Consider the following 23,867-nt stretch of genomic DNA (forward strand, 5'->3'; position numbering starts at 1 on the left):
TTTTGGTGTGAAAGGGCTTTTACATTTGCTATAATTAGAACTTCTTATATTAAAAATAATCAACCCCTGCTCATATTTAAAAAGTAACGCAAAAGTAATGTAACGCATTACTTTCCATAAAAAGTAACTAATACGTAACGTATTAACTGATAACGTAATAACGTAATTAGTTACTTTTTTAGGGAGTAACGCAATATTGTAATGCATTACTTTTAAAAGTAACTTTCCCCAACACTGAATATGAACATGTTAAAAACACCACAGGCAGTGTTCTTATGATCCACCTTGATCCATCCCTTTAAGAACTATTCAAATCTTTGCACTTTTTTAGGCTTAATCATTCTTGGTTTGAGATCTGGCTAATTTACTCATCTCACAGACACTGTGCCCAATCATTTCCTTCAAATTTACACCTTATCTGCTTTTGGAACTTTAATAAATGGAGAGGTGCAGGTTGTAAGTGAGATGTAACCAGATGAGCAGTGATTTCAGCAGCGTGCTGGAAACAGAGGGCGAGAGCTGTGCTTGCACACTCACCGGCTAATGGGAGCAGAAATGCTGCTGGCCTGAGGGAGTTCTAGTAATGATATAAGGAAAGAGCCTGGAATCCATCATGCTTAGGGGAAATCAGAGACAGGATTCTCACTCAGACCACCTGCCCCCACACCAACACACACACACACACATCCTGTTGAGGAGTTATTATAGCAGGACAATTTATGCCATCTGCTTACTCCCCACTGTCCTTCAGTGGGTTTCTTATATTTGCATTGAAAGCATTTTTAGACTGTTTTTGTTCACAAATCACGACTGTGATATCTGACAACAAATGGTGCAGTCTGAGAATAGTGCAGTGGGTGTTTGTGGTTGATCAAAGTATGTGTTGGTTAGAAGAGGATGTCAAAGGGGAGTCCAATCTGGAGTATGAGATGCTTTGAGAAATAATGAAGTTGAATATGCTAAAAATATTTATGCCATTTACTACATGCAAGTATCATGTACTCATAGAGCCTGTAGAGCATTTATTTTAATTATACAACATTCAAATTCATGCATTTCAGCTGAAACCAGATCTATGGCTAGCAGTGTCCTTTGGCGACCCAGTTTGTTTTGTCCCACTTTTACATTTGAGTCACTCAGTAATGGCAATAATGACATGGACAGGTACAGGGGAAAAATGCTAGAGAAATAAATCATGACATGAATACCAAATTAGTGCTGGCATAGACATTCAATTTTTTTCCTTGAAATAAGCACAGAAAGTGGAAAAAGAGCAGCAGAGTCATTCTAGGTCTAGTTGATGATTATGAAATAGTTCATTTAATATAAGGTTAAGTAAATTTTTCAGGGGAGCAGCACGCGTTCACTCTGCATGAGTATGCCAAGATAAAAAAAGAAGAAAATGAAGAAAAAAAACAAATCGTCTGCTTTGGTGTTTTGTCTAATGGGGAAGTCGTGGCCTAATGGTTAGAGAGTCGGACTCGTAACCCAGAGGTTGCGGGTTCGAGTCTCGTACCGGCAGGGATTGTAGGTGGGGGGAGTGAATGTACAGCGCTCTCTTCCACCTTCAATACCACGGCTGAGGAGCCCTTGAGCAAGGCACCAAACCCCCAACTGCTCCCCGGGCGCCGCAGCATAAATGGCTGTCCACTGCTCCGGGTGTGTGTTCACGGTGTGTGTGTGTTCACTGCTGTGTGTGTGCACTTTGGATGGGTTAAATGAAGAGCACTAATTCCAAGTATGGGACACCATATTTGGCCACATGTCACGTCACTTTCACTCACTTTTTTTTAGTCCTCATCCAATAATGACTTTGACATCCCTGGGTTTTGTGAGTGTTTAAACTGGCCTTGAGTTTTTCTAATCCCCCTCCCCCTCTTCAGTGTGAGTTTTTATTTACTTTTTGTTAATAATTAACTAGAAAAGGAAAGTTGAGAAATCAAAACTGTTTCAAGGTTATATGCCTTATGTGGTTGAATGTCTTTCATTTTGGCTGTTTCCTATATCGTTGCTAGAGCTGGTTGCTAAGGTAATGATGCACGTTTCTGAGGTGTTCTGGGTGACAGACGGATAGATGGACAAATGGATGGATATAGAGATGGATGGATGGATAATGGATAATAGATAGATAGATAGATAGACAGACAGACAGACAGATGGCTTTATCATATATATTTATAATAACAGTCTGAATATCAAAGAAAATAAGATACACAAGTCATGCACATGGATGCCAGGTTGAGAAAAAATACAGTAAAACACAGGATATATTTCTGTATTATGCAAGTATGAAGCTCTGATTTGGAGAATGCATCTCTTAAAGGCATAGTTCACCCAAAAATGAAAATTCTATCATTAATTACTCACCCTCATGTCGTTCCAAACCCGTAAGACCTTCGTTCATCTTCAGAGCGCAAATTAATATATTTTGGATGAAATCCGAGAGCTTTCTGACCCTGCATAGACAGCAAGGGTACTACCACGTTCAAGGCCCGGAAAGGTAGTAAGGACATTGATAAAACAGTCCATGTGACATCAGTGGTTCAACCGTAATGTTATTAAGCTACGAGAATACTTTTTTATTTATTGTGATACTCTCCTGAATGGACAGCGAAGACTGACAAGAAAGAGAAGACATTGTTGAATAAAGTCATTATTTTAGTTTTCTTTGCGCACAAAAAGTATTGTAGTACACTGTAAAACCTGATAAGTTAAGAATACTCAAAACATTTGTGGAAACTTATTGCCTCAAAATATTTGAGTAAACGAACTCAATTTTTTTAAGCTAGTAGAGCTTAAAATTTTTATGACAAGTGGGGCGGGGCTGAGAGCCATGGGAGCCAAGCCAAGCCAAGCCTCCCTTCCATGATCCCACCCCACTCATCACAACGATAATTATATACAACTTGTTTCCATTAACAGCACATTCATTCAGATCTTTATAGTTAAGTGCTAGTTTGCAACAGCACACTTGCACGTACTAATGTAGTTATCAAAAAATAGTCAAACAACATGCAGTTGTAAACATGCAGTATAAAGAGTATTTAATTTTTGCTGTCCATCCTCAACCTAACCACAGGCTCTACTCTTCACCACAACGGTAACACTACAAAACTAACATAGAAACCTATGTAAATCCTAACATAACACAACATTTAAGTACTAACTTATGTCTCTCTATGTTAATCTTGTGTAAAAACACACAAAATAAAACTTAATTTCTACATTTATTTTCCTTGTTGTCTGATGCAAAGCATGCTGGGAACTAGAAAACGCAATCATTTTAAGTTCACCTTACTACAACAACATTTTAAATTTACAGAACTTATTTCAATTAAGTCCAATTAACTTTCATTATTATTTGAGTGAAGTTAACTCATTTCATTTAATTAATTTCACTGTTCAGTTTTACAGTGTATAGTTTCATAAAATTATGGTTGAACCACTGATGTCACATGGACTATTTTATCAATGTCCTTACTAGGGGTCAACCGATTATCAGCCTGGCCGATTATCGGTGCCGATATTAAGCATTTTTATGGTTATTGGTCAATTTAAAATCTGATTTGCCGATAAAATAATTTAAAGGCATTTAAAGAAAGTTTTTGTCAGAGCCCTTGTTATTCTTAATTTTGACATTTTAATTTTTACACCAGACACACACATATATATACAGTGGGTACGGAAAGTATTCAGACCCCCTTAAAATTTTCACTCTTTGTTATATTGCAGCCATTTGCTAAAATCATTTAAGTTAATTTTTTTTCCTCATTATTTTAATAAATCTGCAAAAATGTCAACAATTCTGTGTTTTTCTGTCAATATGGGGTGCTGTGTGTACATTAATGAGGGAAAAAAATTAACTTAAATGATTTTAGCAAATGGCTGCAATATAACAAAGAGTGAAAAATTTAAGGGGGTCTGAATACTTTCCGTACCCACTGTATATATGAGTTCAAAATATTGGTTATCTGTCTACTTGTTCTGTAATAATCGGTATCGGCCCTGAAAAACACATATCGGTTGACCCCTAGTCATTACTACCTTTCCGGGCCTTGAACGTAGTAGTTGAGTTACTGTCTATGGAGGGTCAGAGAGCTCTCAGATTTCATCAAAAATATCTTAATTTGTGTTCTGAAGATGAACGAAGGTCTTAAGGGTTTGTAGCGACATGAGGGTGAGTAATTAATAACAGGATTTTCATTTTTGAGTGAACTATCCCTTTAATAACAGGAAACCCCAGTTATGTTTGTCCGTGGGCCCGGTTAAAACTTCTTGTAGCCTATATGTTATATTCTATTCATTAATTTCAGTAACACTGGCACTTTTCCATTCTGCTTTAAATGCTGTTCTTGTATTCAAATTCAGTAGTGACAATACTGTATAGTCAATACATCAATATATCGAAAACAGAAGAGGTTTTCCAAAAGCAGGGGAAATATCACGCCTGGACTGTGTCTCATATAGCGGCTCTAACATAAGGAGTGGGGGTTAGATCCCTTGCTGATTGAGTTGGACTGAGCGGCCCTAATGCTTGACAGTCTGCACACATGGTTCTGGTGAGGTTGCTTAATGAAGCTGATCTGATGCTGTCTGGAGAAGAGAGCAAGCAGACTGGTTGCTGGGCTATTATGACACAACACAGCAGTGTAATTAGGTAGACTACTATTCTGGAGGCTGTTTTGAAATATTTACTCAGATTTCACATTAGAAGCTACCATGAGACCAATTGAGTCAAAATGATTAATTTTATAGTCAAACTGGTACCGGTGAGCACACTTTTCATGTTTATTGCAGTAGCAGCTGGAGTCAGATGTGTTTTAGATTACTTTACTCGTTGTTTTATGCCAAAATGAGACCTGTGATTTGTGAAACAAGGGCATTTCAATACACAAGGTAACAAGAATACTTTCAGTGAATCTCACAAAACCTGTCAACAATTTCCTGGACACAATTTATATCCAAATCAACACAATGTAAGTATATATTTATTTATAAACACTACCGATTGGGGTCAGTCATTTATTTATTTTTTTATTTTTTTATTCACCAAGGATTCATTAAATCAATCCAAAGTGACCGTAAGCACATTTATGTTGCAAACATTATTTTTTTTTTTTTCAAATTAATGCTGTTTTTTTTTACTTTGTATTAATCAAAGCATCCTGAAAAAAATTTAACATGGTTTCCACAAAAATATTAATCAGTTTTTAACTTTGATTAATAAGAAATGTTACAGCAAATCAGCATATTAGAATTATTTCTGAAGGATCTTGTGACACTGAAGACTAGAGTAATGATGCTGAAAATGCAGCTTTGCCAAAACAGGAATAAATGACCATTTAAAATATATTTAAAGAGAAAATTAAAATAACATTGTAATAATATTACACAATAATACTGTTGACTGAATTTTTGATCCGGTCTAGATGAGCATTCTTTTGTCAGAAACTTCTTTCAAAAACATAAAAAAAAATAAAAAAAAAAGATTTTGTAACAGCAGTACATATTTTTCTTGAGGAAAAATTAATTACCATAACCAAAAAAAAAAAAATGTTGGTTGAATAGCTGTAATGGGGAAAAACAATTATTATTATTTATTTTTTTAAATATTAGAATACAGTATTTTACTATAAAATTTAGGAAAATTATACAATCACTATTGAGACGAGTGGGAATGATAATTTGGGGATAAATGTGCTTGATGGTCAAAAAAAATACAAATATCCCCACAACTTTAAATCGTAAATCAATCCTCTTTCAAAAAAAAAAAATTTAAAAAAAAAGATTTTGTAACAGCAGTACATATTTTTCTTGAGGAAAAATTAATTACCATAACCAAAAAAAAAAAATGTTGGTTGAATAGCTGTAATGGGGAAAAACAATTATTATTATTTATTTTTTTTAATATTAGAATACAGTATTTTACTATAAAATTTAGGAAAATTATACAATCACTATTGAGACGAGTGGGAATGATAATTTGGGGATAAATGTGCTTGATGGTCAAAAAAAATACAAATATCCCCACAACTTTAAATCGTAAATCAATCCATGAGATTTCATCACATTTTACTCTTATTGTTAATTCTTCTGGTGTTTTCAACAAGTTTACCAAGACCAAAGCTTCACTGACATGTGAATGTTTTCCCTGTGACGCTTAGTTTTGTACATTTAAAACAGGCTGTTTTTGTAGTTTAGTTCAAATGAATGGCCCTTTTTTCTGAACTGAGGAGGATAATTTGATGAAGCGGCATCAAAATCCTTTATCTCATAAGATGAATTTGATTTGACAATTTGATTGCTCATGACCTCTTTGAAGTGGTCAAAAATACACACTTCACCTTTAAATGTTTCAAATCTTCAACAAACAGTTGGAAGCAACATGAGAGAATTTTATTACTGATATGAAACCCTATTTGTAACATAAACTGTTGTTCTGCCTTGATTTGTTTTTCTCACAGTTCAGCGGTGGGCGTGGGTTTCTATGGAAACAGCGAAACCAACGATGGCGTTTACCAGTTGACTTACTCCATTTATAATGCCAATCACACACTGGGTAGCATTGGCAGTCTGGTAAGAGTTTCACTTCCTTCACCTGTCACACATCATGTTGTCCCATTTCATTAGAATAGCCTGAGGAACACTGTGATTAAAACGAAACCTGAATTTTGCCCATTACATTCTGCATGCTGAAAAACTAAGAGCCGGAGCCTCAGGGGCTTTTCACTGCTGCTGGAGTATGAGTGTATCATGTGACGAGTGGCAACACACACACACACACACACAGAAACGCATAGATGCAACACTGCTGCAGGCTTCTTCTCTGCATGTTGAGAGCTGTAGTCATATTGTGCCTGTCCCCATTTTAACCTCTAGTTTGAGTTGTAGATAGACTCTAGAAACCTCTCCTGATGCAGACACATCCAGCTGGTGTGTGTATTCATGTGTGTAGGCAAAGGAAAACAGTAAGCGCAAAGAAAAGACTGGGATTATCTGTTCATCTGCATTAAAGGGGATTAAAAATCTATCTGTACACTCTAAAAAATGCTGGGTTGTTTCAACCCAATTTTGAGTCAAATATGGACTAACCCAACTGTTGGGTTAAATTTTTACATTACATTTTTAACCCAAAAGTTGGGTTAGTCCATATTTGACCCAAAGTTTGGTTGAAACAACCCAGCATTTTTTAGAGTGTATATCCACTCATGCATCCACATTCACTGGTCTGCTTTATATGTCCGTGAGCATCCTGCTGATCAAATGATTGAGGATTTATTGACAATTAATTTAATATTATATTCATGTTTTTAATTTAATTTAAAATTGTATGTAATTTAACATTTAATTTTAAAATTCAAATTAATTATGTAATATAAAATGTAATTTAACTATTTTATTTTATTTTATTAAATGCAGATAAATCAAAGTTTTCTGACAAGGAGAAACAACACAAAGTTATATAGGCTATGTTCAAAACAGATAGTATGCCATCTTATAATGCCTTACTCTTAAAGCAGTATGCAGTAGTTCTGGGCCTTTGTATTGATTGTTTACAATTTACAGTGAAATCATGGTATAAAATTAAGCAGCACTGTAATATCACTGTGATTTTAATACACTTTTTATTTGGCCATTATGTTTTCTGAAAAGCATACCGGTAAGATTAGTTTCACAGTTATGGAGTTTCACAACAGTAAGCCCGCTTTTAATAAATCCAATTCAAAATCTGTCATTTAACAATTTGTTTGCATCATCGCTTACAAATGTTCATGGAAGCCTCTGCATGGAATTTTGTGTGTATAAATTGCATGTATTAATAAAAATAAATAGGTAAATATTTGCTGTTTATTGCCAGGGTCCCCGCGGGTCTTTAAAAATGCTTAAAATTAGTTTTTTTTTCTTTCAAATTTAAAGTGATTAAAAAGTCTTAAATAAATAGTCTATGAGTTAATTATCATTTGAAGAGGTCCTAAATTTGGGGACAGAAAACCAGGAATCACGATATGGCTTAATGTGAGGGTTAAACATCAAAAAAATATGATTTAATAAAATAAATATGAGCGCAGTGTGTTTCAAAGTAACAACATGGTGCTTATGCACGTTTTGGGTCAAAAAAAGCTAATGTGCATTCAAAAATGTAAACAATTAGAATAATAAGGTGTCTAGAAAATTAGGCTACATATAATCTATATCATATTCATAATTTTGACTGATTTTTTTTTTTGCCAAAACTTTTTATTGTATTGTATTACTTTTTGTATTGTATTATTTAAACTGTAAGATAGTCTAATGACCCCCAAAATACAATATTACTTTTTTAAATTAATATTGTATTTTGGGGTCAATGTTTTAAGTCTTTTTAAAATGATATGTGCATGTCGTAAAAAGCTTTAATTTGATTCTAAACGCCTTAAAGATGCACTGATTATTATACAGTGTATTGTTTTATTGTTGCATATTGATAAAAAAAATTATTAAATTTTTTGTATTGTATTATTTAAACTGTAAGATAGTCTAATGACCCCCAAAATACAATATTACTTTTTAAAATTAATATTGTATTTTGGGGTCAATGTTTTAAGTCTTTTTAAAATGATATGTGCATGTCGTAAAAAGCTTTAATTTGATTCTAAACGCCTTAAAGATGCACTGATTATTATACAGTGTATTGTTTTATTGTTGCATATTGATAAAAAAAATTATTAAATGTTTTGAAGGAAACAATGATGAAAATATGACTTTTCCACTAGATTTTTATATTGTATTTTACTTCTTAGTTTTAAACATTTTGGGTTTTCTAGGCTGCCGTTGATATATGGTTGAAATGATAGTTCCTTGAAATAAAAACATACACTTTTAACTCATTTAAAAGCAAGTACATAAATATTGCAATATTTATTGATTATTGACGACTGTATGCTGTGCTGTTTTCAGCAAATAGTCAGCAAGTACTGTATTTCATTCTGAACATAGGGTTTGAAACATTTATCAATGCATATTTCCACTGTTTCAAGTTACTGGTTCAAGCATACTAAGCAGTAAAGAGTATGTACTGCATGTTATGTAGAAGTATGCTAGTACTGGACAGACTTCACATTTTTATTAACAAAAAAAGCAGTGATTTTTTTTCTGATCTCAGTCTTTGTTATAATCGATGTGGATTAAGTGACAGGCTTACAAGATCTTTCCTTTCCCATTCAAATGTCTGAACATCACCATCTATGCACTAAGCACTGTTATATTTAAAACAACCCACAAACAGTGTTTCCAGCAGTATGTCTTGGATTTGAGGGCGGTGTAATTCAGCATATGGCAGGTTGAGTGTGACAAACGGAGCATTTGGCTGGCTGGCTGGCAGAACATTTCTCCTCATACAGCCCTGATGTTCATTACCTGCTGGCAATGTGGTGACAACCTCTGTTCTTCTAATGCACTGCCTCCGAGAGCTTCCTGCTGTCACTCTCACTCTCTGCCAGTGTATCTTTGGCTCACTGGCCCATAATGCATTGCCTCACAGCCGAGTGAACATATCTAAATATACGGTCTAGAACAGCCTTTTCACTGTTTGCTGTAGCTAAAACAACATTGAAAATGTGAGAACAACAAACAACCATTGGCTTCGCTACAACTGCATAAATCCAATTTCAGCTTTAGTGGAAGTTTCTCTTAAAATTTAAAGGCAAAGAGGACCGTGTCTAAAGGGCCAAGCTTGATTGCACAACTGAATTCATGAATGTTGAAGTGATTGGGAGAGTGTGGAGGAAGTGTTTGAGCTTCCAGGCTTTTTAAACGCCTCCTGCCTGTATTTGCGTGCCAGAAAATAGCTGTTGCAACTGTGAGTAAATGTGTGTAGTGATTACCATTTCGCATGCTTTTAACTCTTATTTCATGCAGTATCCACACCTTCCACAAGGGAAGTGAATCTAATGTATGAATGTAAGTCCTTTTGAATCTTAATCTTTATTCATCTTAATTACTCTTCCACCATTTCGAAATTACGAGTTATAGAGCAATTATTCAAAAGAGCCACATATTGCAATTCACTGAAATTAAAGCAGAACGATCAATTATTGCCAAGAATGAGAGCGGTTTACCAGAAATGCCACATGATGGCCTTTAAAAAGAGGGAAAGAAGAGGTCAGATGGCTGGACTCAAGCAAATATTTTTTTCAGCTGATGTACTGTGCTGATTAATTATATAAAGGATTTGATGTCTCATAACAAATTTAAAAACGGATACAGACTATGTGCCATTAATCCAGTCTAGTGTAGCTTACTCTGGCTGGATAAGATTCTAAGATACATTCTAATATAAAGGTTGTACGCAAAAACTTTTAATGCTAACAAAAGCTTTTTCACAATTGGTTTGTCTCTATGGTACGAACCTTTGAGGGTTGTGCAGCATTTCGTTTTTACAGGCTTTACAGACAGGTCGATACGTGGATAGATCTCTGACATCGACTCATGCAACAGAGGCTCTGTAGTGTTTTAAAGAAATAAGCACAGAATATTTCATAGTCATAACTCTGCACCTAGGCAGGCGGATAGCAGTAATATTTAGTGGTGACCTGACAAAATCCTCCTGAAAGCATTATTGATTCTCTGCCAGCTACAGTGAATCTGTCAAAAACAGAGATCAGGGACTAATGAAGCTCACTGAAAACTGATTTGTTACTTTCTGGGCAAGTTTTGAGCCTAGAAGTCCATCTTAACATTAACAATGGATGGTCTGCCAAAACAAATCAGCTTCCTTCCTGCCATATGTCAAAGTTTATAACAATTGTATAACAAGTTTATAATCTACATTTTATTTTGAGAAAATCGTTTAGCTAGTACCCTCCTTTAATCATAACATAATCATAACATAACATACCATAACATAAAAAAATACACTACAATACAATACAATTTTCCTTTAAGCAAATTCTGGCAGGTGAAATCCAAGAAATTTCAAGTGAGGACAAAAAAGTTTCCCCATGCAGATTTTGCAACTGGTTCAAGTTGCTCACACGAATTTCACCACGTTGAAAAAAAAATGCTTGTCTTGAAGTGATTTCTGTGTAAGATATGCTTTATACATTGAAAAATTATTGACAATGTAGCCTTATTGCCTGTGAAACAGCACCAAAATTTCACTGTTACCACATCTTAGATTAAAGAAATCAAAAGCCTTAAATTATTGTTTTTTTCCTTAAAGAATTTCTCAGCTTTCTGTCACTCTTGCCACTTACTTTACTCCTCTGGCAATCCCATGATCCCCTGTGCATGCCTCCTGCTCCCATAGAGAATTAATTGGGAACAGCCATTCGTCTCCGTGCCAGTGGGCCCGATCGCCATTATTAGCCTTCTAATGGTGATCAGCATTTTTCTTGTCTCTATTCTCAGGTGGGAAATTCATTGGCTAGTATGCAGGTCGGGCTGAAAGAACACCTGGAGCGGTTGGATGAGATATTTTCTCCACGGGGAGACTACACCCAAACCTTGCACTTCATGCAGCAGATGGCCAACAACGTTATCCAGCAGCTGACAGCCATGCCAGACACAATGAAGGTGCAAGTGGATTTGGCAGCCATCGCGGATAAAACTTCATTCATAGAGTACTACAGGTAAGCTGCCTTGGGCTGGTGGGGTAATAATGATGGCTTATTTACTGCGCTCCGTGCTCTTGAAAACTTTTGCAACAACATGTCCTATGTCTCATCAGAGGTCAGAGATAGGACAGCTCCATGCACTTTAGAGACTGCTTCTGATGTTTCAGAAGCCCGTTCCTTAATCATGTGATCCTATTTTTCAGACTTCTGACCCTATTTTTTTAGACTTCTGACTCTACTACTCAAACATGTGACCTAATTATCTAAAAATCTAGCTCTACTCCTCAAACACGTGACCTTGTATTCCAAACTTCTGCCCCTACTCCTCAAATACGTGACCCTATTTTCCAAACATCTTGCTCTACTTCTCAAACATTTGACCCTACTTTCCCAATTTCTGTCCCTACTCCTCAAACACGTGACCCTATTTTCCAAATTTCAAACCCTATTTTCCAAACATCTTGCTCTACTTCTCAAACATTTGACCCTACTTTCCCAATTTCTGTCCCTACTCCTCAAACACGTGACCCTATTTTCCAAATTTCAAACCCTATTTTCCAAACATCTTGCTCTACTTCTCAAACATTTGACCCTATTTTCCCAATTTCTGTCCCTACTCTTCAAACACGTGACCCTATTTTCCAAATTTCAGACCCTATTTTCCAAACATCTTGCTCTACTTCTCAAACATTTGACCCTATTTTCCAAATTTCAGACCCTATTTTCCAAACATCTTGCTCTACTTCTCAAACATTTGACCCTATTTTCAAAATTTCTGACCCTTCTTCTCAAACATATGACCTTATTTTCCAAATTTCTGTCTGTACTCCTCAAACACGTGACCCTATTTTCCAAATTTCAGACCCTTCACCTCAAACATGTGACACTATTTTCCAAATTTCAGACCCTTCTCCTCAAACTTGTGACCCTATTTTTCAAACGTCTCACTCTACTTTTCAAACATTTGACCATGTTTTCAAAATATCTGACCCTTCTCCTCAAACATGTAATCTTATTTTTCAAACATTTCACCCTATTTTTCAGATGTCTGACCTTACTTCTCAAACATATGACCCTGTTTTTCAAATTTCTGATCCTTCTCCTCAAACATCCTTCTCCTCAAATCTTCTCCCTATTTCTCAAACTTCCTAGTTTTTTGCCCTACTCTTTATACATGTGACCTTAGTTTTCAAACTTCAAGTCCTACTCCTCAAAACATGTAGATCCACTTTTTTTTCAGACTTGTGGATCTACTCCTCAAATATATGTCCCCATTTCTTAAACTCTCGCTCTACATCTCATAATTATGGCCCTACTTATCAAAGATGTTGCCCTGAACCCCCCCCCCAACCTACTAACCCTACCAAAATCAAGTTGTTTTTAATGGAGCACTGCCTTGAAGGCGCCAGCTTTGGCCTACTTGTTTATCTTTACTGGCACTACTACTGGATCTCATGTGGACTACTGTAGGTTACTTGTGCCCTTTTGGAGCTGTTAGTCTTGTTAAATTGATTTGTATGCCCTCCAAGAAGATTACATTTCCATTTTGTAGACAGGCACGTTATGAACTTGCAGTGCATGTATTGACGAGTAGCTAGTGTTTCAAGCAGCAAAAGGACTGTGCTATTGAGCAGCAACGGTCAAACGTCTCTTCCTCCATTACTCATGGGCAAATCTAATCGCCCAAGCTCTGGACTCCCTCCCTTGATTTATCATACACCTTTGTGTCCATATATTTCTCTCCCTCCCTCTCTCTCTCTCTCTATGTCTCAAGATGTGTGGGCATTTTTAAGTCCTCTTGATGTAGGATTACTGATCGGATTGTGGCTTGCCAGGCATTCCAGTAGCACACCAAACCATAGACCTTGAATCAATGCAGTACAGAAAATACAGTAAAACACCTGTTTTTACACATGGTTTCAATGCTCTAACATTAGTTAGAAAACAGTGCCCTACTATTTAGGTCATTTTGTGAATCTTTTATTGAAATGTTATGCGTTCATACTACATAAAACATTTTTTATGGGATCAAATGCTATGCTTGATTACCAGAAATAACACCTTCTCAGAGTGAACTGTTTGGCAGATTGTCTGTTCTCACATACTAGGCTGGAGCTCATGCAATTCTTATGTGTATTTGGTCTGTTCAATTATTAATTGGATGGGAAACATACAACGGAAGATGGAAGAATAATTTGAGTGCTATAAACACCCACTTTTAAAGTACTTAGAGACCTACTGACAGTGTGCTCACACACATCTAAATCACACAGTAGATGAATATTAAAATCAGCACTGTCAACTGATTTAAAAAAAAAAAATCGAATGAGGTGACAGTTTAATTAATCAAATTATATGAAAATAATAGCATAACATTATTTATGCTGTTAACAGACATATGTTGTTTGTTTGTTTTTATATTATTGAACATAACGTGCCTACAGTTGACATGAATCAATTTTGATTAAAAGCATTATTTTTTTATCATATTCTTTAGATTAGATTAGATTTCCTTTGTTTATTTGATCCACATAAAACAAAATTATGTTTTCAACATCCTCTACTCAATAATTCAGTACAAAACTATACGATAAGTAGCTAATGAATAAGAATACTATAGTACAAATACAAAATAAAATATATATGTGCCTTTTTTATATTATCTGAACACCTATTTCTGCTTTTATCTTTCATAAACTTTCGTTTGCTTTATTTCAGATGGTTAACATACCTGCTGCTTCTGATTTTGGACCTGGTCATCTGTCTCGTAGCATGTCTGGGATTGGCAAAGCAGTTTCGATGGATGCTCGCAGTGTAAGTATGCTCTAAATATCTATGGTTAGACCTCTGGCTTTGGGTATTCCCTTCACAGAAGGGAAGTTTGACCCATTTTTGTAATCATAAAGTTAACATGGAGGAAGGAGGCAATATATACTTGTCATATTACCTGTATTTCAGCTTGTATATAATCCTTTCCCGTTGTTAATTGTTTGTATAATGTTGTGAAGTTGTTTATTCCTGCCAGCTTAAATGCACTGTAAAATAAAGCAGCCTCTGACATAAACAGACCTCTGTGGAATGACTCTGAGTGCATCGAGTGCTGTGGTTCGCCAGCAAGCCCTGCATTTCCTTTCATCTCAATCCTCTGTCTCTCTCCCCGTTAGCCTTATTGGAAGCTGCTTTAGATCCATCCCCACTTACCCCACTAATGCTTATTGATCTCTTTGCCCGCGCGAGCGTGTGCTCGCCCTTAACTAATTATTATGTGCTTCCAATCTGCTTTATTGGTGCTTTTAAGCCCATCCTCAGACGAGAAAGGCTGTTTGAGGAAACCTCGGCTCCATTTTCCATGGCCATCAGTGAGCCGTTTACCCCATTCATCTCTGTCTCCTTTTGACTTCCTATTTGCTGATGTGATCGCTCACATGCTCATGCCTTTGATCACTTTCTCACTGGTTTACATCCTCATTCATGTGCTTCCTACTAAAGTGTAAACCGAATGGTTCATTTCCTCAACAAATTATTACTTATGAGAAGGTTATTTTAATGAATCGGTCAAAGAGTTGTTTTGAATCATTCAGTAAGTAATGATTTACTTAATGAATTACCAACTGAATCTGTCAGAGCAGCTATTTGTAAGTAACATTGGATTTACATACTAAATGAAGTATAGTTAATATTCATTTACACATTTACAAATGTTTTTTTTATATAATAAATGTTGTTTTAATAGAAAAAAAAATCATAGGTTGGTAGTATTATAGTAGAATTCTGCTGGAAACACTAGATGTACACATTTTTTAAAAAAGATGTATATCATATATGCACTCATATTTAAAACAGAATGCTCTATCACAAACCTATTGGCAATGTATGTTTTTATGGGGTATAATCATCAAAATATGAGTCAAACTACATATACCGTCAAACTACATAATACATACCGTAGATTTGGGGTCACTATATACATATATATATATATATGACATATATATATATATATATATATATATATATATATATATATACAGTGGTGTGAAAAAGTATTTAAATTTGTTTGATGATCTGAAACATTAAAGTGTGACAAACATGCAAAAAAATAAGAAATCAGGAAGGGGGCCAACACTTTTTCACACCACTGTATATATATATATATATATTTAAGAAATTCGTACTTTTATTCAGCAAAGATGCATTAAATTGATGGAAAAGTGACAGTAAAGGCAGAAAAAGATTTATATTTCAAATAAATTATGTTCTTTTGAACTTTCTATTCATCTAAGAATCGTTAAAAAAAATGTATCACACATCTGTTAATAATAATCTGCGAATAATAAGAAATGTTTCTTGAAAAGCAATTCAGTAAATTAGAATGATTTATAATGACTTCATGTGACACTGAAGACTGGAGTAATGATGCTAAAAATTTAGCTTTGCATCACAGAAGTAAATTACTTTTTAATATATATTCAAATAGATTATTTTAAATTATAATAGTGTTTCACAGTTTTAATACAAAGTTCTGGCATGAAACTAGATGGCGCAGTCCAAATAGATCTAACTCCGTATGACATAATGACATCATCATCACGTCACAGCCGATTGGTTCTCTCCTGTATCGGTAGCCAATGAGCTCACTACTCAACATTTAAATATTTGGCTAATGTTTGTGGTAGCAGTTTGCAGCACACTCTAGAAACCCTCCACCTTCCCCAGCTCCACCTGTATAGATCTGCTACGGGGTGATTCATGTATTCTATATGGGGGTTGTTCATGTTATATGTGCAGCAGCAGTATTTCTTACATGCTCACAGCAGCATGTTGTGGATGTATTGGCAGTAGCAAGTCTCGGTACTTGCTCTGCCGCAGCAGTGTAGCAGATCTATTCCGCCAAGACCAAACACATTAACCTTGTCATGTACATTACCATGCAAATCACTCCGAGAGTTGTCATGACAAAACAGTTTTTTTACTGTATTTTTGACCTTGGTGAGCATTCTTTCAAAAAGATTTTACTGACCCAAACTTTTGCAAGGTAGTGTTTAATTTCATGTTTAACTTCACATCTCACTGTTATGTCCTCTCTTTCTCTCATTTCAGTATTATGGTGTGTGGCGTACTGACCCTGATCATGAGTTGGGCGTCATTAGGAGCGGGCACAGCCACAGCTGTGGTAAGTTACTGTGTTTTCACATGACTGCTTACTTTAAACTCCCTTTGATCAGTTTCCAGTGACTACGAGTCACTTCATTCACTAACACTGTCCTGGATTTTTTTTAAAGTGAATGTTTGTAAGGGTAGAGGGGCGTGAGCTGTGTGAAACTCTTAGGAGATTATCAGGGTTCAGTGACTGCGTTTATGCGTCTCGTGGTGCATGCCAGTTTGAAAAGCTGATTACAAAGCTCTGGTCATTTAAATTAGACAGTGCACTGGCTTAACGGATGTAAACAGCCATTCTCTCTGTGTCACTAAACAGGCCAATTTACTCTGTCTCATGTCTTGCCTCGGACTTCATCTCTACATCTCTCAGGCTGCAGTCAGAATAAAGATAGCAAACTGTATTTAACATTCTGAAGATGCCTTATATTTAGTCTTGACTTGTAATACAGTAAGTAATTGGGTGTGCAAGTACCGTACACCTAGGAGCTAAGTGCCTTGTTCATGATGTCACTGGGGTATTGAAGGGGGATCTCATGTACTTTACACTTCCTGTGATGCACTTACCTGACATCAAAACATGCCACTTTTCATTAGTAGTCCAAATCTTCAACTATGAATCCTCAACCTTGCTTGAACGTGTTTATAACTAGGGTTGCAAAGGGGTGGAAAATTTCTGGTAAATTTCCGGAAACTTTCCAAAAATCCCTGGAATATTCCCAAAACTATTGGAAAGTTTCCAAAATTTCTGGAATATTTACGAAATTTACTGGACATTTTCCACCTTTTTGCAACCCTATTTATAATTAACAAATGCTGTGAAAGAAATAGTAAATGTTATTTGCATTTTGTCAAGAAACATATGTTGTTATAAAATACAATGTAATATGATAAATATATATAGTGAATGTAATATATTAACTATAGTAATTCTATATTTAAGCATAATCAAATCAGAAATGGTGTTTTTATTTGTTTTTATCCATAAGCTTCACTAATATTTTGACTAATATAATGATTGCGTGATATTGCCCGTATACAGTTCAATAAACAAGACATTAATATCGAGTAACTTACATTTTAGATTCAACATCGACCAACAAAAAGCTGCAAAATGACAATATGATTCTGAACAAACTGGTGTGTTTGAACAAATCAGTGGGAATCATTTAGTGTCTCACTAATAAAGATAGTTGTTTCTTTCCTGAATCCTTATTTTATGAATCAACTAAGTGACCTGAATCAATCTGTCCATCTATTAATTAGACTAGTTTCTCTATGCATCCAATCAAACTCTATATTGTAGAGTTTGATTGGATGCACAGTCTTTGTTGTCAACCACAAAATACATGGAATGATTTTTATCCTTCTTTTTAAAAGTTGACAAATCTGTTTATTCTGTCATTCTAAGTAGAGTTAGAATCTTTACTCTCTAAATAATATCTCCAATTTCAATTAAGAACTGAATTAAAGTATCAATGAATTGGCTTACTTATTTTAGCTCTAGTCTTTGAGTAGCTACACATTAAGAGGCAAACGGTGAGCATGACAGTGATTAGAGTAAGAGCCGACGCTTCAGTCAGGATGTCTGTGGGGAACAGAACTTAAGACTGCTCAACGAGGGGTCAGAGCAGAGGTCAGGCCCAGCAGTAAAGTGGATTACTCCAGCAGTGCCTGACTACATCGATTCTCTCCTGTTACTGATAGTAAGAGAGAGTGGAAACAAGCCTTGAAGGAACATGTGACTCTCACACCTGCATTTGTCCCTTTTTTATTTATTTCAGAGAGAATTTACCATTTGGGACCCCATGTGAACCACTCTGTAGTGGTTTTGAAACAACAACTTTCTGGTCCAACAAACCACCATTGTCCTAACCTTACCTAACTAGGAAATGATTGGTAATATGTCGCTTAAATCCCAAGGGCATCCTAGTTCTAAAATGAAAATCTGGTTGGTTTTGCCATCCAGTTTGTCACATTTGAATCCGAATGCATTCAGATCTGAATGCATGAATGAGATTTTCAGAGCTTTGTCAGAGAGAAGATTATCAGTGCAGAACAATTTTAATTAGAAAAAGTGTTCATGACACTTTCCCTCAAGAAAGTTGAGCCTTTTTCAATATCTGAGGTAATGCTTCACTGTCTGTGACGCCCACTAATTTAAGCCAGGCCATCCACAGATCTCTGCAATAGGATTAGCCCCTGTTTGATCACCTTGTATGGTCCTGACTTTCAGCAAAGGTCTTAGAAACCCTGTCACATTTTGATACAAACACCATAATCCAATATGTGTGAGCACTGCAACAGCATCCACCAAAGGCTATGTGGCCTTTCAGTTTCTTTCTCTTGTTTAAAACCAGTTTTGCAGAATTGTACTTGTGAGCTTGTTGTTTGGTCTGTTCTAGGGCACCAGTGACTTTTGTGTCTCTCCTGACAAGTTCATTGTCAATCAAACCAAAGACTCCTTAAGTGCGGGTAAGTAATATTGCTCCATATGCCTGTGTCCTTTGCATGAACCAGATGTTTTTTAAAACAAAGGCATATCCTATAGTCAATGTTTCTTGCACCAAAAACAGTCATAATGTAGTTTCACACAATCATTTTCCACACTCTCTGACATTTAGAATTAAACAGTTATTGCTACTTTACCTGTAAATGATCTCTATTGTGATTGGTGGCTTAATACTGAATAGCTGATATGTGGGCGGTCATATGTTAAAGCAATACTTCACCCAAAAATGAAAAACTGTACTTGTCAAATGTACTCACTCTCAGGTCGTCAAATATGTAGACGAGTTTGTTTCTTCATCGGAACAGATTTAGCGAAATTTAGTATCACATCACTTGCTCACCAATGGATCCTCTGCAATGAATGGGTGCCGTCAGAATGAGAGTCCAAACATCTGATAAAAACATCACAATAATCCACAAGTAATCCACACGACCCCAGTCCATCAATTATCTTGTGAATTGAAAAGCTGTGTGTTTGTAAGAAACGAATCCATTATTAAGGCATTTTAACTTTAAACCATTACTTGTGAATTATTGTGATGTTTTTATCAGCTGTTTGGACTCTCATTCTGACGGCACCCATTCACTACACAGGATCCATAGTTGAAACTAAGGCCTAAGGGTGAGTAAATTTTCAGCAAATTATAATTTTAGGCTAAACTATTCCTTTAATGTGCTCATGATTAATGATGGTTTCCAAATGACCCATTTTGATGGTTCAGTTTCATTTAATGGCACAGACTGTAAGCATTTGAATCTTCACTTTGTTTCTGTGTCCCCTGCAGATATAGTGCACTATTACCTATACTGCAGCCAGAGTCTTCCCAATCCGTTCCAGCAGGTAAACGATTCCCCGGCACGTCAGCATTCAATTCCTCCCTGAACTCCTGACACAAGCAATTAACGGAGCTTACAGATTCATTTGACTTCTAATTGAGGCAAATACCCATGTTAAAGCCATTATAATGTTTCTGTAAAAAATCTGCGTGGCTAATTAAATTATGAATAGGCGATATGAAAATAAACTTTGATCAAAGGGGGTCTCTTTTGTCTGTAGTTTTGGGATAATTAGATTTGTCTGGCTTTCTCGCATTGCCTGTGGGAATCCTGTGAAAGCTTTTCCACTGATTTAGACAGTATTCTCTGCTGGTTACGCTGCTGTTTTGGAGGATCTATTAAAGTAAATGTTCTGGGGGAATGTCATAAAGCAGATGTATAAGACCGATGTAACCATTAACCAAATTTAAAACCTTAATAACCGTTAATCCAGATGTAAATGCATATCCTCAGCATGGATTAATGACATTTTACTTGTCATTACATTAACATAAGGCAGAACCTATAGCATGTCTATGTAGAAATTGTTTAGTTCGGTGGATCGACTGCCTTAGGTCACATGTTTGTCTGATTTGCTGTTGTTTCTGTTTTGCAGTCTTTGACCATCTTCCTGAGGTCTCTGACCACCATGCAGATACAGGTGCAAGGTTTGCTGCAGTTTACTGTCGCTGTGTATCCCACCGCAGAGGTGAGAGTGCTGTCAAAGAGGGTTCTGCTTCACATTCTGTACGTCCTTTTTTCCAAACATTTATTTTCCAATTTGAATCATTTTAGAAAGATCTTCTTGGAATTCAGCGGATCTTGAACTCTTCAGAGTTCAATTTGCACCAGCTTACCGCCTTGCTGGACTGCCGTAGTCTGCATAAAGTGAGTCGCCTTTGTACTTCAAAGTATATTTTAACAGTTTGTCAGGTTTAAGTCAGACTTCTATCTATTGCCAGTCTTGTTCACGGTTTTATTTATTAATTTTTTTTATTATTATTATTTTAACCCAAAACTGCCTGCAATGACAAATAAGAGTGTTTATGATAAAGAACAGGAGGATTAAATTTTTTTTAATTTTGGTTTTAAAACCTTTTTTTTAAATGCCATTTTCAAAATTTCAAAATGTAATGTCTCTAAAAATGTCATGTAGTGTGACCATCAAAAAAAGTTCCTTACACCTTCAATGCATGTAAGTGTCCACAAATTATTAATTTTGAAAACATACGATTTTGGGGGGAGTTGCACCACATGACATTTTATAACCTGAATTAACCTTGATTTTTCATAAAAAGTTTGAATTATCTATTGAAGAGATTTATGATGACCTTGGCATTAGTGGATTTTTTTCTGCTTTTATGTTGGTTGCACCACTTGACTTAGATTTTGCGAACAAAAGTTTTTCAAATATTTTTACAATTTGTATTTGTTGATTTCATGTGGTTTGAAAAACTTTTTTTTACCATTTCCAACCAACTATTAAATTTAATGTCTGTAAAAATGTCATGTGGTGTAACCATCGAGTATAAAGTACAAAACATTTTCCTTACACCTTTAATGCATGTAATCATAATTCGTAAATGATATTATTTTTGAAAAGGTAAACCATATTATTATTTTTCTTAAGGTGACCTTGGTAATACAAAACATTTTCCTTACACCTTTAATGCATGTAATCATAATTCGTAAATGATATTATTTTCGAAAAGGTAAACCATATTATTATTTTTCTTAAGGTGACCTTGGTATAGAGGTCTATATTTTTCTGCATGTCGGTTGCACCGCTTAACTTCAATTTTGCAAACAAAAGTTTTTCAAATATTTACAAGCAGTGAAGCAGTTTTTTCTCTAATAAATAATAATAAATTATTATCTCAGACTACTTAAAAACAAATAGGAAATATGTTTAGGTCCTGTGTTGATCTAACAGTGCTCTGGTCCTGTAGGATTATCTGGAGGCTCTGCTTGGTGTTTGCTATGATGGCGTGGAGGGGCTCCTGTATCTGTGCCTGTTCTCTCTGCTGGCAGCCTGTGCCTTCTGTGCCCTGCTGTGTGCCGTCCCACGTGCCTGGACCCTCATCGCCATCAGGTACCATCCACCTTCCTGCCGTGTCATTGTAGTGCATGGCACCTGAGACCATCAGTGTGGCTGACGTGTGATTGGTTGTCCTCAGGGACAGGGATTATGATGATATCGATGAGGAGGATCCCTTTAACCCGTCGAGACGCATCACACCGTATAACCCCAGCAGAGCTCAAGTTCACAGTTTCTGCAGCTACAGCAGCAGCATGGGCAGCCAGACGAGTCTGCATCCTCCACTGCAGGCCACATCCAGCACACCAGAGTACATGTGAGTGTGAGTGTGTGTGAGAGAGAGAGAGAGAGAGAGCTGTTGTTATCTCTCATGCTGACCCACTTATCTTTCTTCCTCTCCTGCAGGAACCAGTCCATGCTATTTGAAAGAAGTCCGCGCTATGAAAACGTCCCGTTGATTGGGAGCGGTTCACCACCACCATCGGTATTTTGATTTCAATCTTCCATTTACTAACAGTTTTATTCCATTTTTGTCTATATCACCAACCATTGGTCTGTTAATGTGTCGCAAAACATTGTGCGGAAAAAATTAAAATTACTGTATATCCAACCATTATGCCATTCCACAATAGGGCTCTGCTGATACAATTATAAATCATTATATATAATATTAATATTATATTTAATTTATTTATTTTGTATGTAAATTCTCTTAAATTTTCTGAAGAGGTAGGTCATCTAATTGAGTATAAACTGGTTAAAACTGGTAAAAATTCTCAACTCCATACCGTGCCTTGCTTGACAAAAATAAAGCAAAGTTAAAATTGCAATCCAATACTTGTAATGTAATACATTATGATGTATATCATATATTGAGGTAGTTGTGGATTTTTAGCACTATTACAAACCTGTATGACTTGCTTTCTTCTGCAGACCATATAAATATTTAATTTCTGTCAGGACCACTATCGTCAAATATGATTGACAATTAGCATACAGTTTGGATTGGCGGTATGGTTCTGTTCTGGGCAAGAACTCCCTGCGCATAAATGCAGCCTAGCATGGATGAGAGCAGGGAGAGCAGCGATAACCCCCCAGGGTAAACAGAACAGAACCAACATAAATATATTGCAGATATCGTTAAAGTTCAATAATGTTATGTACACATTTTAGAATTAGTCTGATTCAAAGGAGAATCAGAAGGCTGAATCCTGACTGACAGAGGAGGAGTTGGGGATGGAGGAGGGTAATTAGCTATTGAGCAATGCAAAAACTGCTGATAATACTGAGGGACCTTATATATGAATGCTTAGATAGGTGTCGTATTCCCATAGGTTGATGGGGATCAGCTGAGAGTCAGCTGATGCGAGCTTGACTAACGTGACCTGCCAGAACTAACGCTACGCTAAATATTCCTGTGTTGTATGCATGTTCCTAGGTTATAGTAGCTTAGTTATAACTCTGTAGTACTGTAGTGAAGCTCCAATTACTTGGATCTAGACATATGAATGTATCACTGCCTTAATGTTTTCCAAACCCTGGCATGTAAGGTATCAAAATGACTGTCTTCTGATTCCTGGATTAATGGTGTATATTATGTCACCATAATTTGCACCATGCTCTTTTTACCATACTTTGACTTAATACTGGACAAATCCTCCAGACCACCACAAACCATGCAAATAAGGTGTTGCGTGAGACAAAGGAACCTCTCCCGCTCAAAATTCACACCTCTACATTGGTCAATCTGC

At 36.0% G+C, this 23,867-nt stretch overlaps 1 protein-coding gene across 1 annotated transcript in view; it reads left to right on the forward strand.

Annotated features, from left to right (window-relative positions):
* Positions 1-23,867, forward strand: part of LOC107711233 (protein tweety homolog 2-like) — a 75,737-nt gene that overhangs the window by 48,213 nt on the left and 3,657 nt on the right. The window contains exons 3-13 of the mRNA XM_016516175.1: positions 6,465-6,576; positions 11,389-11,609; positions 14,313-14,408; positions 16,695-16,767; positions 19,157-19,226; positions 20,048-20,103; positions 20,695-20,787; positions 20,874-20,966; positions 22,028-22,170; positions 22,256-22,432; positions 22,522-22,600. Of these exons, the coding sequence (XP_016371661.1) occupies positions 6,465-6,576; positions 11,389-11,609; positions 14,313-14,408; positions 16,695-16,767; positions 19,157-19,226; positions 20,048-20,103; positions 20,695-20,787; positions 20,874-20,966; positions 22,028-22,170; positions 22,256-22,432; positions 22,522-22,600 (1,213 nt within the window). The remainder of the gene's footprint in view (positions 1-6,464; positions 6,577-11,388; positions 11,610-14,312; positions 14,409-16,694; positions 16,768-19,156; positions 19,227-20,047; positions 20,104-20,694; positions 20,788-20,873; positions 20,967-22,027; positions 22,171-22,255; positions 22,433-22,521; positions 22,601-23,867) is intronic.

Source organism: Sinocyclocheilus rhinocerous, unplaced genomic scaffold (assembly GCF_001515625.1).
Source record: "Sinocyclocheilus rhinocerous isolate Xijiao unplaced genomic scaffold, SAMN03320098_v1.1 scaffold115, whole genome shotgun sequence".
In the NCBI taxonomy this organism is placed as follows: domain Eukaryota; kingdom Metazoa; phylum Chordata; class Actinopteri; order Cypriniformes; family Cyprinidae; genus Sinocyclocheilus; species Sinocyclocheilus rhinocerous.